We start from the raw sequence: 16,193 nt of genomic DNA on the forward strand, positions 1-16,193 counted from the left end.
TAACGTGAACCCATTTAATTTTTGACATAAGTTCGTAAGACCACCGGGATCAGACCAAGAGTCCATCTAGCCCAGCATCCTGTTTCCAGCAGTGGCCAATCAGATGCAACCAGGAAGCCCACAAGCACAGCTTGAAGGCAAGCCCTGCTTGAAGTCTGCTGCTGCTGTTACTCCCCTGTAGACAGTATTTAGTGGCCATTGATAGACTTATAAGTAGTATCTATGAATTTGTCTAACCCTCTTTTAAAGCTGTCTGATCTGGTGGCCATCACCACATCTTATATCAGTGAATTCCAGGCATAGTGTGAAGACGTATTCACTGATTGAAATTCATGATTCCAAACAGTCATAATTTTTTATAAGCCTCTCACATATTCCTCTTTACTCATTTTTTGCTGTACTAAAACCCCCAGATCCTTTAGCCTTTTCTCTTAGAGGAGTTGCTCCAGCCCTTCTGTCCTTATGGTAACATTTTCAGCTCTATGATGTCCTTTTTATCGATTGTGCTACAATTGGGGTGGCCATGTGCCCTCCTTTACAGAGGACAAATCTCTTTTTGAAAGTCTGGAAGAGAGGACCATCCCTGGACTGCTGGTCTGGTTCTAGTTTAAAGATAGTCTTAAGAACCGTGGCCTATTTGCACCAGCCCAGCAAACTGAACAGACAGGCACACAGATCACTCGGTCACAGTGTTCTACACTATGGTGAGAGGTACTGTAATTAATTTAAATAATTATTTCTAAATTTGCATCTCTACATATAAATTAGCATATGCAAATCTTATGCAAATCACATCTTTTGTTCTCTTTTTTGGCCATACATGCCCTCTTTTTTGACAGTACAGTAAGTGGCCAGCTTTTGCGACAATACCTTTATAAAGTATTCCAAATACAGATTTATGTGAAGGAACAACAGCAAATGCCAGTTTATTTTTTCTTTGTATTTATTTTAACTTTTTATATTTATTTATAATTATGTTTTTAAACTTTCACAATTTTTTTTTCAACCCCTGCCCTTCCTCAATGCCACAGAGTTAAATCTCTTTTTCTAATGCCCTATCATGGAATTTGCCCTTTTTGCAGGTGCCGTATGTTGGGTCACCTTTTTCGTTGAGCTATCCACCATGACCACAAGTTTCCTAGCCTCATCAATTAGGCTTCCCTTCCCTTTTCTTTCGTTCATTCGTGCATCACTTTACAGTTACTTTGTTTTGACCCCAGTGTTGTAAAATTAAAGATGGGCCAAAATTGTCCTGCCAGTTTCATAATTCCATTCACAGACGTATTGCCTGTTTTTGGGGAGGGCAGGAGGCAGCTTTTGGGAGTGGGCATGGAACTCTCAACTAGTGGCTACCATTTTTATTTCCCATTTAATGACGCTTCAGTATACACTTCTCTAACCCCGAAATGTGAAAGAGGGGATGAAGTTTTGCCCCACCAATTTGTCCATACATTTTTTTTAAAGAACTTTCAGCTCAGCCTTTCTTTAAGCAGAATAGTTGGTACTAAGGTCTTAGCTAGACCTAAGGTTTATCCTGGGATCGTCCCGGAGTCGTCCCTGCCTGCTCCCGGGATATCCTGTGTGTCATTTACATGAACAGGGATGACCCCGGGACGATCCTGGGATAAACCTTAGTTCTAGCTAAGGCCTGTATTTCCTGTTTCCCCCCTGGCCTAAAGCTCACATCATCCCTAGCCAGCATAGCCAGTGGTGATGGATGATGGGAATTGTAGGCCAAAACATCTGGAAGGGCACAGATTGCCTACCATGACTTAAAGACATGCTTGAGGAGAAAGCAACCCATGAATATTGGAGAAAAAAATCCCTCTTAGTCTTGGCTTCTTTATTTCAGTATCCTTGGAAGGAAAGTAAAGAATGTTTTTGGCAAATGCCTTGTACACATTTAATCTCTGTGTTGTGACAATAAGCATCTGGAAGAAAGAAAGAAAAAGACCATGTTGGAATTATAGCCAAATGTCTGAACTTAATTGTCAAATTCATAATTACAAAACAGAACACAGATTTGTATTTCTCCATAGATTCTATATTTTTCCTTTAGAATGTCCCAGTGTTGTGCATGGTCTAATAAAAGCTTCCTCTCCTCCCACCGAAATGCCCCCTTTTACCCCTCTCTGAGCAAAATGATTGTCTCCCATATTATTGTACTGGCAACTCAGGAGACAATCTTTTTGCTGGACGAAATTCTGCAGACATTTCTTTCTACCTCCCAGAAGAAGACCTGAAAATAAAGAACAGGCTGAATTGCACTGGGCTTCTTGCCAATACATCTATTTTGCATCCTGAGGATGTGTTTCTTTCCTTTGTGACCTGTTTTGGATGCTTAACTCCTTCTGGTTCCTTGGTGTTACATGTAAACGAACCCATAGGAACTACATAGGGCTCATCATGACCAATACACAGAATTCCTTACAATATTTGGTTAATGTTAAACAGTACCTTACATGCATTTTCCATTAACTAAACTGGATTTTCAAGTTTCTTTAGTATTTAATATTGATAAATGAGACATCTTTTTGAAAATGCTTATTATACGGAACACCTCTCCAGGCATGAACCTACCCATACACTATGTTCAACATCTAAGGTCCTTCTCTGGGTGTCTACTCCGAGGGAAGCTCGGAGGACAGCAACAAGAGAGAGGGCCTTCGTGGTGGTAACCCCCCCAATTACAGAATGATCTCCCTGACGAGGCCCACCTGGCACCAACATTGTTATCTTTTCAGTGCCAGGTCAAGACTTTTCTCTTCTCCCAGGCATTTAACAGCATGCGTTGAGTTTTTAATCGACCCCAGATCTATCTTTAGGACTGACTGAGAGCTCAAAGTTGTTTTTAAATGGATGTTGTCTTTGTATGCTGTCTGTTTTTATGTTTTCATGTTTTTTATACTTTTTATGTCAATTTTTAATGTTTACTGTTTTAATCTTTTGTAAACTGCCCAGAGAGCTTCGGCTATGGGGCGGTATAGAAATGTAATAAATAATAGTAATGATTAACAAGTGGATCATTTGTCTCAATGTTACTAGATCCTGATGAGTTTGAAAGGATATATGAGCCTTTGGACGTACAGAGCAAAAAGATTCATGTTGTGGATAGCGGACTTACTTTTAATCTGCCATATCCACTTATCTTAAGACCACAACGAGGGGTTGACCTTATAATCTCATTTGATTTTTCTGCACGTCCTAGTGATTCCAGTCCTCCTTTTAAGGTGAGTAATCCAGGCCAGTGTAATTCATGGACCTGAATTCTATAGACGTGAATAATTTCAGTTTTTAAAATATCTCTAATGCTTCCAGCAGCTCCCTAACTAAACAAAATGTGCCGTGTGAATTTTTTAAAAATGTATCTCACCTACAAAAAACAGCCCTTGGCAGGTTTGCTTATATTCCTGTATCTGCCCTATAGGGAAATGTTGTGATTTATACATTAAACTTTATTCCCGCCTTGTTACTCTGCTCTTGCAAGAGAAAGGACTCTTGCTGTCTGTTATGGTTTGCCTGTATTTTTAGTGCTCTTTTAAAGTGGTGCGAAGGAATTATAATGAAAATAAAATATGAGCCCAGTGCAAACGTGATACTCCTGATTTCCTACTTATGGTTAGGAGATTAGGAAACCTCCTTTCCCTCCTTCCTTTTCTTCCACTTTCATATTTATTTGGTGGAGCATTGTTTACGCATTTTTATTGCTGTAAACCGCCTTTTGGGTTGGCTTCTGCCCTGAAAGGCAGCCAAGAAATCTTTTAAATAAATAAACAAAAGAACGTTATGCCCACACCAGTTGTCATGCCAACTGTGGTTAGCTCAAACCTGACTTTGCAGCTGTGATTAGAAAGGAGGTTGTGAACTGTTTTGAGCTGCCCATGGTTCGTGTGAGTGTAGACAGAATCCTGTATCATGGTTATCTCTGAAAATGGAAGGGAAGGAGGAATTTGAGTGTGATAGAGGAAAGTGTGGATGATATCTGCAAACCCATGTGCTGCTCCCAATGTCCAAATCATTATTTGTAAGTTGGGAACATCCCAATTTGTAAGTTGGGAACACACGGATTATTACTGCATGCTTTGTTTCTTCTTCCCCCATATTGCTGGACTCTTGTCAAGTCATTCATCATAGGATGTTTTCTTGCACTCCATACATATCTGATTTTGTGCAGAAGGGACAGAGGCAGAAAGAAAAGTGGGGGTGTATTGCTTACACAGTTAGGTTATTTGTGGCAATGGAGATGTGACTACTCACTGAATTTACCGTGCAGTAGTCTAGCTTCCTAACGCCACCAGAAACAGCACCAGGAAGGCACAACTTTATATGATGATGTTAGTGCTTGACGCAGAGATGACACAGCAGCCTCTTAAGACTAATGCCATGGCTCTTGGTGAACATGGAAAGAATGTAAATAGCTGGGAAGCAAGCCATAAGTGCCTACGTAATTTGCGGCACTACAGAGCAACTACTTCCATGATGCAGGGAGTTTCTCTACTTCCATGATGCTGGGGAATTGTTGTGTAAAAAGCCAGCCTTTTTCAGTCACTGAACCTCAGTTGCTTTTGAGAACTTCAACAGCTGCAGCTAAGCCAAGCTCTGTGATGGTTTTTCAAAAGAGCTACTAATGGGCTAATATTAAAGAGCTAGCATTGTGGAATTCCACAATGTAAAATATCAAGTCCTAAAAACGTGCATTCTGTGATGATAAAACAAATCATATTTCTAACAGTATCTATTCAAGTGTGCAAGACGGGGGAAAATCAAAGTGTTCTACTAAAGGGGATGTGGGAGGAGGCCACTTGAAATGAGGCTGCTATGTTCAGTGGTAGCTCTATCTTTATTGTAACATATAGTTCTACTTCCGTTCTACATATCAAAAGCCTTGAATATTATATGTGTTCCTATTGATTAAACATCATGACATTGGCATGACAGCATTCCTGCTCCACATCTTTGAGTGTTGTTGATAGGAACAGGGAAACACACAATATATGTTTCCTTACATTCTATGGAGGGGAAGACAACACAAAACTGCTATTTTCGGTGGCATTGGCATGTTCATCATGAATGCTTAGTTATGCCCCAAGAAGAAGATTACTGTGACACACAGCCTTAGCATTGGTGGCGAATTGAAAAGCTGCATTTGGGTGACACGATTGTGAAGAATATATGCCCATATATAAGCCCATATGTTTATGTGCAAGCCTTCAATGCCTGCTGGGATTGGTTACCACCTGAATGACTGTGTTCAATTTGAGTGTCACTCAAACTGCATTAAGACAGGGACCCCTTGCTTACATATTGATTATGAGCCATACTTTGTCACAGAACACACACACACACACACACACAGAGCACACATACTTCCCTAGGATTGTCTTCAGTTTGAATTGACAAAAACAGCTTTTTCCAGAGGCACCAAAAATGTTCAGGCGAAGATAATAGCTCTATTCATTCATCATTATCTCTAATCTTTGTCTTTTGATGTTGTACACATCAGACTAGCAAAGCTTCTGTTGTAACAATTTTATTTAGATAATTTCCTCTTAATGATAGCCTTACCTTCTCGTGTGACATGCTATTGGGTAAGCACTTTTAAATTATTTTGTTTACTAGGCTTCAATTATTTTGCTTTCTAGTCCAGCTTTTCTATAGCAAGAAATTACTACCGATGTGTATTGTTTGGAGTTAGCATCTACTATAACTCTTCTCATGTCCACAGCCCAGGTCTGCCTCTAAAAAGTCAAAATAGATTTACTGACGTCCCAAGAAAATATGCTTACATTCAAGGAGTTGGAAGTGGTGAAGTTTCCTTCCACTGTGAGAAAAGGCCTGCAGACAGCATACATTGGGGGACAAAATAATTGTGATATACCGTATTTCTTCGATTCTAAGACACACTTTTTTCCTCATATAAACGTCTCTAAACCCGGGGTGCGTCTTAGAATCGCGAGTGCGTTTATTATTTCTTCGAATCAAAGCTTTTTTTCCTGTTGGTGGTACTGAAATTAGTGTGCGACTTACAATTGATGGCGTCTTAGAATCGAAGAAATACGGTAGGAGATTTGTGAATATGATCCCCCATGGTTGCTTAACGTGTCAATAGCAGCTGCAAGTTGGCTCTGATTTGGCTTGGGATTGTGGCAGGCCCCATGCCATTTTTCCAATTAAATCCATCCCTAGTGGCTGTTGGCCGCAACGAGGCAAAGCATACAAGTAACATGAATGTTTTGGGCAATAGGGCAGGTTACAACTTTGGGGGAGGGGGTATTTTAATTGGGCAAACTATGGAGTGGAAAGGGTTAATTAGGGTGACCATATGAAAAGGAGGACAGGGCTCCTGTATCTTTAACAGTTGCATAGAAAAGGGAATTTCAGGAGGTGTCATTTGTATATATGGAGAACCTGGTGAAATTCTGTCTTCATCACAACAGTTAAAGCTGCAGGAGCTATAATATAGTGATAATATAATATAGCAGGGCTCCTTCAGCTTTAACTGTTGTGATGAAGAAGGAATTTCACCAGGTGCTGCATGCCTACAAATGACACCTGCTGAAATTTTCTTTTCTATGCAACTGTTAAAGATACAGGAGCCCAGTCCTCCTTTTCATATGGTCACCCTAGGTTAATCCTTCTCCCTTGCTGCTATGGTCCTGCTCTATATCACCCCTCCAGAGCTGCTATTAACACATTAAAACATGTAGGAAATCCCCAGATCTCCTGTGCCACTTCTAGTTAATGTTAAGTATGTTATGAACAGGTTGTGATGGCTTGTTATCCTGGGCCAGGCTGTCCATACTGGACGAGAGTCGAGCATTCCCTTGGCAATGTTATTATGTCATGTCATCTTGCATTGGGAAATTTGTTCTTAGTTGGCATATTGGATGTCCTGTTGTTGCTTCCTCACTCCACTTAGTGCTAAACCACACCTCTCCCTCTCCCAGGTTTGATTTTAGCCTCATAAGTAATTATTTTTGGGCCCTTCATCCTACCTTTCATGGCCCACTGTTTCTCTTTAATTCCACCTTGAGTAATCCCAGGCAATCTTTAAGTATGGCGAAGCCATCACATTTAATATAATGGGGTCACATATTAATGTGATGGCTTAAAGGGCCTTCACGTCAAAATGATGGGGGAAAACACTACCTGAAACCAAAAAAAGGAAGAGATAGTTGTGGCGTTACACCCCACAAGTCAGTTCCCAAATGTATGTCTGGAGTTCCCAAATGTAAGTCTGTGGTTTTTAGAATGTTGGCCTGAGTGGTCGGAGTTAGAATGTCTGGGCAGGGGGAGGAGTGATATATAAGGGAAGGACGGAGGGGATTGTTTGAGACTTTTGGGTACTCTTAGAGCTCTCTGTGTGTTAGCTCTTGGGGTTTAGAGTGCTTGGGTCTGGAGAATTTGAGGTTCAGAGTAGAGAGTGGTGTCTTTGGAGTGTGGTGTGCAGATAGTTGATGTATATTAAACAATACTGACAATAAAGAAAGCTCAAGAGTGATTGTGTGAGAGAAAGGAAAGCGTGTATGTGAATGGGTGGAAGGATTGGATGAAAGGCTTCAAAAAGTTTTTTAAAAGTTTTATTTTGAAACAAAGCTTGTGAACTTTTAAAAATAAATTTCAATTATTTTGTTTTAACTACCACAAAAATCACACATGTCTGTTTGGCATTTAACATCTGAAGTTTATTCATTTAACACCCACTCTGTCAATAATTCTCCTCAGCACATATAATTCACAGCACATTATTTTAGTATTGAAATTCTTCTCCATTTAAACCCCTTTCTCCACATAGTTTGGAGGAAGGTGGTTTTTATCCCTTGCCTCAGGCGTATCAAGTGGTGGTGCTTGGCTTGATCAGGGAGTAGCCACAGCCAGGCCTGGTGTTCAGAGCCTGTGTCATGGCAATAGTCTCTAGTGTTAAAAAGGATCAAAGTTTTAATCTCTTTGTACAGATGTCTCAAATGTTTAAAAATGTATTGTTGCCACAAGACTTTTTGAATAAAAGCTCGACGTTTTGGATCTGCTGATCCTTCTTCAGTAGCTGATATAACAGAATAACATGAACTACCAAAAAGTCCAAAGGAAACAGTCAAAAGACTTCCTTGCGTTCTTTTTGCCTGTTGTATCTGCAGCAAACGTTTCTCTGTTTGTTGATTATGTCATTAAAGGAAAACTGACGGCCCATTAGAGTGAAAGCAATGCTTTGTGTACTTGACACATGGGTGATCTTAGCTAATGGGGGCTCACTCTCAGAATGTAACCATTTTAAATCCTTTTTATAATAATCATCCCACCCCCTTAAATCACAAAAACAGAGGAGGGGGATCTCTGTTAGATTCTGAAAAGCCTTTTGCTCCTCTGTGCCTTTTCTAGGTACCCTGGATCTTCATGAGCTATTTGTCACTGGCTGTTCCTTCTTCAGCACTATGGGCTGGTTCACATGCTTACCCAAGAAGCCTCTTTCCTGGTGGACAAACGGGGATGGTGTATTCCCCCCCCCCTCCACCAAGGACATAATACAAACTGTGATGCAGGCACTTCACACAGAGGCCCCATGCACATGGATGTTTACGTGTGATCTTGCCAGGTAAGCGTGTGAACTGGGCCCATTATCTTGCAACAAGCATATTTACAGATTATTGCCACCTGTTTTTGTCTCCCATATGCGTAACCAAGATACTTATTTCTAATGTAATTTCTGTTTCTTTGTCCTGAACTTCCCTTTTCGTAATGTCAGATTATTGGAAAAATAGAAAACATTGTGTGTGTTTTCCTCCTAGGAAATTTTACTTGCAGAAAAATGGGCCAAAATGAACAAACTTCCTTTCCCTAAAATAGACCCAAACGTGTTTGATCGTGAGGGCTTAAAGGAGTGTTACATCTTCAAACCCAAGAATCCTGCTTCTGACATTGATTGTCCAACAATTATCCACTTTGTTTTAGCCAATATCAACTTCAGAGACTACAAAGCACCAGGTCAGTAATGATAAAAATCACAAGAGGGGAAAAAAATACAACCCTGTGTTGTCTAAAGACCAATTACTTATAACACAGCCAAACTGTTTTGCATGTGTTTTCTCTTAACTGCATGCGTGGTTTTTGTTCACTGCTCTATACCAGTGCAAGTTCTTTTGTCCTACTGGACATATGTCTTCCTTCGCATGGGAGCAGGGAAATGGGGCAGCTCTTTTCTAGCTGCTGCTTTATTTGAAAGTAATTGAACAGAAATGCCTCTTTAATGAACATTGAATTTCAAATAAAGATTTACTAATTTACTACTACGGAGTGGACATTAAACCGTTAGTACTTTGTGTCCATCTACTGAACAGTTTGCTCTTTAAAAACCCCACCTCTTTGTGGTCTCCTCCTAGGCATTCCAAGGGAAACTCAGGAAGAGAAAGATTTTGCTGACTTTGATATTTTCGATGATCCCGACACACCATTCTCCACCTTCAACTTCCAGTATTCAAATGATGCTTTCAAGAGACTGCATGATCTGACGGAGTTTAATACCCTGAACAACTTAGATGTATGTATTCAATGTACCACTTGCTTTGATTCAAAAGGGGCTTTAGATGCTTTGTGTTGTTAGAGAGTGGCAGAAAAGAAAATGTCCAGCTTTGTTTGTGAAGACTAAGGATCATTTCCAGTATGGCAGCAAAATTGGGCCACCTTGAAAAGCAGAGATGATTTCTGCATTGAAGTACGACGTCCTCGATATAAATGAAAAATATTGCTGTTTTCAAAAAGAAAGAGGATCAAAATTAGGAATGTGAGGAAGGTGCATGCATTTTGTTTTGATGCTGCTGTGGAGTTTTGGCAGCTGGAGAATAGGGTGCAGACACAACAAGCCCTCTGTGTTGGGTGGCCTGTTCAGCAGAAGGGAAATGAACTTGCTCTAATTCTAATTAATCCTGTATAGTAATTGTGCTATACCGCAGAGGTGAGGGTTGGAAGCAGGAAGGAAAAAAGTTTCTCTCTGAGAGTGGAGTGAATATTAAAAAAAACCAAAAACAACTACACATGTTGTTACAGGTCCCCATTTATATATTGTTCTAGATGCTTCTCTTGGCACTGGCTTATATACTTTTCTCAAACAAACAAACAGAACTGATTTGGGAGTTTTTCTCCACAGGAGAACAAATTGAGACAGAACTCTGAAAGTACAATGCCCTGAATGGAAACAGGTCCTGCTGGCTTTAATTGAAAGTGAAAGCTAGCTACATGCAAAGCAATATGACACTTGGAAAGTGTGGATGAAGTATAGCACACATGGAGAGGCAAACTATAGCCTGGTTATTTCTTTACCTGGTTGGGACGGTCAAGGAGAGGTCATTTCTGTTCTTAAATAAGTGGGAGTTCCTTTCAGATGCTGCCAAAAAGAATAAAATCCAATATAAGTCCAACTTAGAGTAGACCTATTGACATGAATGAGACTTAAGTTAGTTATTTTAATGGGTCCACTCTAGGTAGGATTTATGTTGGATTCTACCCAATGAGTTCTGTATTGGTTGATTCTTAATTCTTTTACACTGCTTCCACCATCCAAGATGTGAATGCCTCCCATTTAACAGAATGAGGGAACAGAAACAATAGGAAGGACATTGCGCTACGATTCACGTACACAGGGCATGATCTATCTACACATGAACACAGTACACTCAGTAGCAGGGCTCAGGTTTATCATCATCATCATCATCATCATCATCATCATCATCATCATCATCCATTAATACTTGGGATGCATCTCTTGTTATTTTGTTCTATTGGTTTTTGTCCCCTACTTCCAGCCTCTTGCAGAACAGCTCCCCAAATAAATACTGGATCAGGGGAGAGGCAAACCAAACTCAGTAGCTGGACCTCAGGTGCTGGCATGTTTGTGTTAGTTATAACCTTCCTGTTCTACAGGCTGTATGTTGAACATGCTTAGAGAGTTATTTTCATTTTGTATTTGGGTGTGTTGTACTTTTTTAGTCTGATAAGATCCTTTTAAATAGACTTAGATTTTCATCCTCTCCTTCCTTTCACCCGGTCCCTTGCTCTCTCCTCCTACTGCCGCCTCATTACTTCACCATGATTGTTCTATAATTGCATTTCCATCCCAGGAAGCTAATACGTTGAGCCTAGGAGATGAGATAGAAACATATTGCGAAAGCTTAGGCTTATGACAGAACTTTCAGAAATTCAAGTCAGGCTGACCTCAAGTGCTTCACTTTATACTTTGCTTTACTGATGTTGTTAGGGAAGAAAGGGGCGGGGGGGGGGGGGAGATGGTGGGTTACCTCTCTTGAATAGAGGAATTAGTTTGTTGAGGAGAAAAAGGAGTAAGTATGGATGTCTTTCAGTTAAGAGAAGAACGAAAAGCTATTTATCACCGATATAGTATCGCCCTGCAGGTGTTCAGCCTGCTCACAGAAGCATTAAGGTGATGAGGGGATGTGAGCACACACACAAGCCCTGCCCCAATGTCCTTGACCTTTTTGTGTTGGGCAAGGAGGCCTGAAGCAGAGTTCCACTCATGTTCACTTGAATATGAGTCGAAGTCTCCATGAAATTGGGAGCCCTGATAAAGCAGGGTTCTTGATCACATGGAGGCTTCTACCCACATTCAAACAAATGCGAGTGGGATCCCCCTTCAGACCTTCCCCAACCCACAAAGGTCTGGGACTGAGCAGGTGGGGTTGGGAACATTGGAGTCAAGGCTTGTGTGCTCATACTCCTATCATGTTGCCACATTTAGCTCTCATGTGACCATGCTGAATGCTTGCATAGGGCATATTAACTTATAGTTGTAATATTACGTCAAAAGCACCAGACTCAGTGCATAAACATCTTGAGCAACACTACAGTTATGAACTTTAACGTGCAAAAGATTAAAGTTGGAACTCAGATGTTTGTTTTCGCTAGCAATTTCATTAAACAAAGTATTACCCACCCATTGACCCCAGCTGCCCTAATAGATGGAATGTGGTCAAAAGACGCCATCTACTGGCTAAATAAATAAATAAAGTTCATTCCCCACTTGGAATTAATTTCCGGTGCATACAAAGTTAAACAAAAACAAATAAGTAACAAATTATGTTGCACAAAAATAGCAAGGGATGCATCCCAAATATGAATGGATAATATTTTCATAAGAAATGTTAATATCCGGTGTCTATGCCACCGAGCGCACTTTACCATCATACACAATCACCATAATGCAGCTGGGTTCATCCTAGTTGATGGAGAATTCTAGCTCCATGAGCATGGCCTTTTTAAAGGAAACTTTTAGTTTGCCCAATGGAATTTCCCATATCCTTCCTTAAAAGAAAAATATCCAGTCCTCAAAAGGAATTCCTTGATAGAGCTCCTCCCCACCCACTTCTTCTGATAAAGTTTAGTTTCTTTTAGAAATTATACCATGCAATATATATATATATATATATATATATATATATATATATATATATTTAGAAGTTCTTAGCATCTGAGCAGACTGTAAACTTCTCATCTAACATCTCTTCAGTCTCATTAGCGCTTTGCTGTTCTGTTTGGACTACATCATACGAATTGGGCTACAGACATCTGTCCACTTACGTTGGGTGAAACCAGAGCCACCTGGGGAAAATGAAAACATGAACTCCAGGGAGACCAATCAGGATCTGTGCTCAGTGCTTTCCAGGAATTCATTTAGGGCAGCTGAGCACAGATCATTCATGTTGTCAGTTGACAGAAAGAGGGCGGGGTATACTCTTGTTTTACGAAAGGAAAGTTTCCCATTCATTTCCCCCTGTGGCCATCTGCCCCCCCCCCCCCAAATATCTCTAGAAGGTTGAGGTGGGATGGAGCTCCTGAACAATATGGAATGGGGTGCTGGGGGAGTGGAGGGGAAGTGACCTTTCTATGAACTGAAATTTAACTTATCTTAGGATCCAAACCTGATTTGGGCAATCCCCCTTCTCCAGCAGCCTGCCCCCCCAATCCCACCTTATTGGGTGGGTTGGTGGGGAGGCAACCCTCCATAGAAGCTTTTCAGGAGATAAATGTCTGCTGCGGATAGGAGGGGACAGGAATTATGCCTGCCATGAACTTCCTTATGTTAACTAACCTTAGGATCCAAGCCACTGTATCCTGGAAAGGGAATTGGGGTTAGGCAGATGTGCATTGTGGAGCTAGAAACCTCTCCTCCCTATAAATATGTAGGGAAATTTAGGAGGGAGGACAAGAAAAAGGATTCCCCCCTTTTCCCACTGTCTAGAATCTCCAATAATAAAGCAATAAAATGTGAAGGTTTGCAGCTGGCAGCCAGCCCAGAGCCTGAGCCCACATGTGCATTATAGCACAGTACTGGAATATTTCAGGAGGGTGAGAATGAAAGGAGGTGGGGGCCTTTCCCCCTCCTCCTTTCCTAAAACCTGCCCCCCCCTTACACACACTTATAAGGCCCTCTGCCCTTGGCTGGCTGGGGATACACTTCAACTTTTTATCTGTGGGTTTTTAAAAGTTTACTCCACTTTTCCTCAAATGTTCAGAGCAGCCAACAAATTGACTCATACAGCAGCAATAGAAATAACAAAAAAACCGAAAACCAGGAACAGCTGTATCTCTCTCTCTCTAATGCTATGCCTGCACACATCTGCTCCATAATGGGGAAGCACTTCTGCTAGATGATGTTAACTTTATTTCAGAGCCTTAATTGAGGGGTGGTCATCTAAATACACTTCTGACCTCCAGATCACTGTATTATTATTATTATTATTTATTTATATAGCACCATCAATATACATGGTGCTGTACAGCGTACTATACTGTAGAGGGCAGCTTCCCCCAACCTGGTGCCCTCCAGAGGTTTTGGAGTTCAATTCCCATCAGCTCCAGCCAGCATAGCCAATGGTCAGGAAAGCTGGAAATTATAGTCCAAAACATCTGGAGGGCACCATGTTGGGGACCAGGTTGGGGAAGGCAGGCCATCCCTGCCATAGAACTGGTTATTCGTATTTGGATAAGATGCCTTTACACAAATTACATTTACATTGTTTCTATGGGTATAATTGTATATGAAGTGTGATTATTCCAATGTCATTTCAAGAAAGGTTGACACTTCATGTTGTCTGCCTGATTTTCTTGGTGGTCTTGTGAAGAAAAATCGGGCAAAAATGTGGCAATGGATGGCATCTGCATCTGATGACCTTTGGTCAAAGTAGTTTTTTCTCTAATGTGTTTACAAACTTAGAAAAATGCTCTTCATAAACAACCACTTCACGTCCACTTAAAACGTGGTGCCTACAGGAAGTGAGAACAACTGTATTGAATTTGATGCTTTTTTGCTTCTGCTTTTGCAGATAATCAAGGAAGCCATAGCAGATAGTATTGAATACAGAAGACAGAATCCTTCACGTTGCTCTGTTTCCCTCAGCAGTGTTGAAGCAAGGAGATACTTCAATAAGCCTCAAAGCAATAACCATACGTAGGCACAACACATTGCATTGCAAGCCTCATTCCTCAGAACAGAGCATAAATGGATTGGTCAAAAGTCTTTATTCCAAGGGAATTGCTGTTTGGGAATGAAATATGACAAAACAAAAGAGGACAATTACATCAGTTATTCTCTCTCTCTCTCTCTCTCTCTCTCTCTCTCTCTCTCTCTCTCTCTCTTTTTTTTTTTTAAAAAAAAAGCTACATAACTATTCTCTGGTTAAAGCAATCCAAAAATACAATGTTTTCAAATCTCCATTTTTCATAAACAGTTTATTTCAACAGCCCCATCTTTCACACCATTTGTTTTGAACAATCCTCATCCACCTGTGTTATATATAATGTAAAGAATGTTGAATTGTCTGATGGTCATGATAAAACCATTACCAAACATCTGTCAAGGTAATTTATGTCGCTACACAAATGTACTGTTTCCAGTCAATGCTAAAATATATCAGTGCCATTGTCTGATGGTGGATTCATGTTGGAATGCTATAGCCAAACCCTTGATTCACTCTAATGTTACTAAGATTTGGAACATAACCAGCTTGTTTTTTAAAATGTTTATTTTTATCACTGAATTTTTATCTTACTGGACATATTGGGCTGATTCCAGACTACACCTATGAGCCTTCTGGGACAGGTGTGGGGAAGATCTCAGGATTTCCGGCTTCCGGGAACCTCCCCCAGCGTCCAAACACCAGTGTGATGTCCTGAAAGCCAAGAGGGACATTCTGGCATGGGTGGGGTTTTTTGGGGGGAAGGGGCTTGGAAGAAGGAGCCACTCGTGCAATTGCATGGCCCCAATCCTCCCAAAAAGTAAGTAAAAGTAAGTAAAAAAACACAACAACCTTAAAACTGTGTCGAAAAGCGCTGGCAGCCATCCTGGAGATGGCGAAATTGTTTTCCCCACCACCGATGGCCATGGAGTCATTCTGTGCAACTCAGTGCCCATTTAATGAGCCCTGCTACTCGCAGGGAGGAGGGGGGACCTGGGAGCCCACGCCGCACTGCCCGCAGTCCTCGGGGTTGTTCCAGGACTATGGGAAAAACCGGGATAAAAGTAGTCCATTTTATCCTGGGGAAAGTAGGTGGTTATCACCGGTTTACTCCAGGGCCCCCTGTGCGTCATTTGGACAGCTGTTGCCTGGATTGTTCTAAAGCAGATTGTTGATTTTTATGCCACTACTGAATTCAGTTGTGCAGTGGCAGCAGGAGTGCAACCCACAGGGGAGTCCGGGGTATGTATGAAAATGCCCCCCCCTTTCTCCGAAGTTGCCCACCCCTGTTGTAAAGAGACGTGATGCCAGTATTGGGAAGGAGCAATGTAATTTGCATTCTGGCAGCAACATGGAGCCCTTTACCTTGCCGAAGCAGTTTTCAGTGGCAACTAGGGCTACTGCAGGTACATATGAATTGGGCTCCAACAAGGTTGTACTGTAGTGAAACAAATTCTCATTCTTTCTCACCAAGCTTTCTTACAAACCTTGCATTTTCTATCAGAACAAAAATACTACTGCCTTTGAAAAGTGAGACTAAGGGCTACTTAAAGTGTCATATTTTCAACATAGATTGAAAGAGGAAATCAACTCTGATTGCAGTTGCATTGGATATGGAGAGTTGGTTGTTTCTGTGGTTGGTCACAAGTTGTCTTCACCAGAACGCTCTTGAGGAGCCATGTGCAAAAATGTCCAGCTGAATTCCCCCCTCCCCCTGCACTCCCATAGCTCCAT

General features: G+C 41.1%; 1 protein-coding gene across 1 annotated transcript in view; it reads left to right on the forward strand.

The window, feature by feature from the left end:
• Nucleotides 1-14,578, forward strand: part of PLA2G4A (phospholipase A2 group IVA) — a 109,556-nt gene extending 94,978 nt beyond the window's left edge. Inside the window, exons 15-18 of the mRNA XM_063117239.1 lie at nucleotides 3,046-3,230; nucleotides 8,784-8,979; nucleotides 9,375-9,532; nucleotides 14,328-14,578. Coding sequence (XP_062973309.1) covers nucleotides 3,046-3,230; nucleotides 8,784-8,979; nucleotides 9,375-9,532; nucleotides 14,328-14,456 — 668 coding nt within the window. The 3' untranslated portion in view covers nucleotides 14,457-14,578. The remainder of the gene's footprint in view (nucleotides 1-3,045; nucleotides 3,231-8,783; nucleotides 8,980-9,374; nucleotides 9,533-14,327) is intronic.
• Nucleotides 14,579-16,193: the final 1,615 nt, after the last annotated feature.

This window comes from Elgaria multicarinata, chromosome 1 (genome assembly GCF_023053635.1).
Source record: "Elgaria multicarinata webbii isolate HBS135686 ecotype San Diego chromosome 1, rElgMul1.1.pri, whole genome shotgun sequence".
Classification (NCBI taxonomy): Eukaryota; Metazoa; Chordata; class Lepidosauria; order Squamata; family Anguidae; genus Elgaria; species Elgaria multicarinata.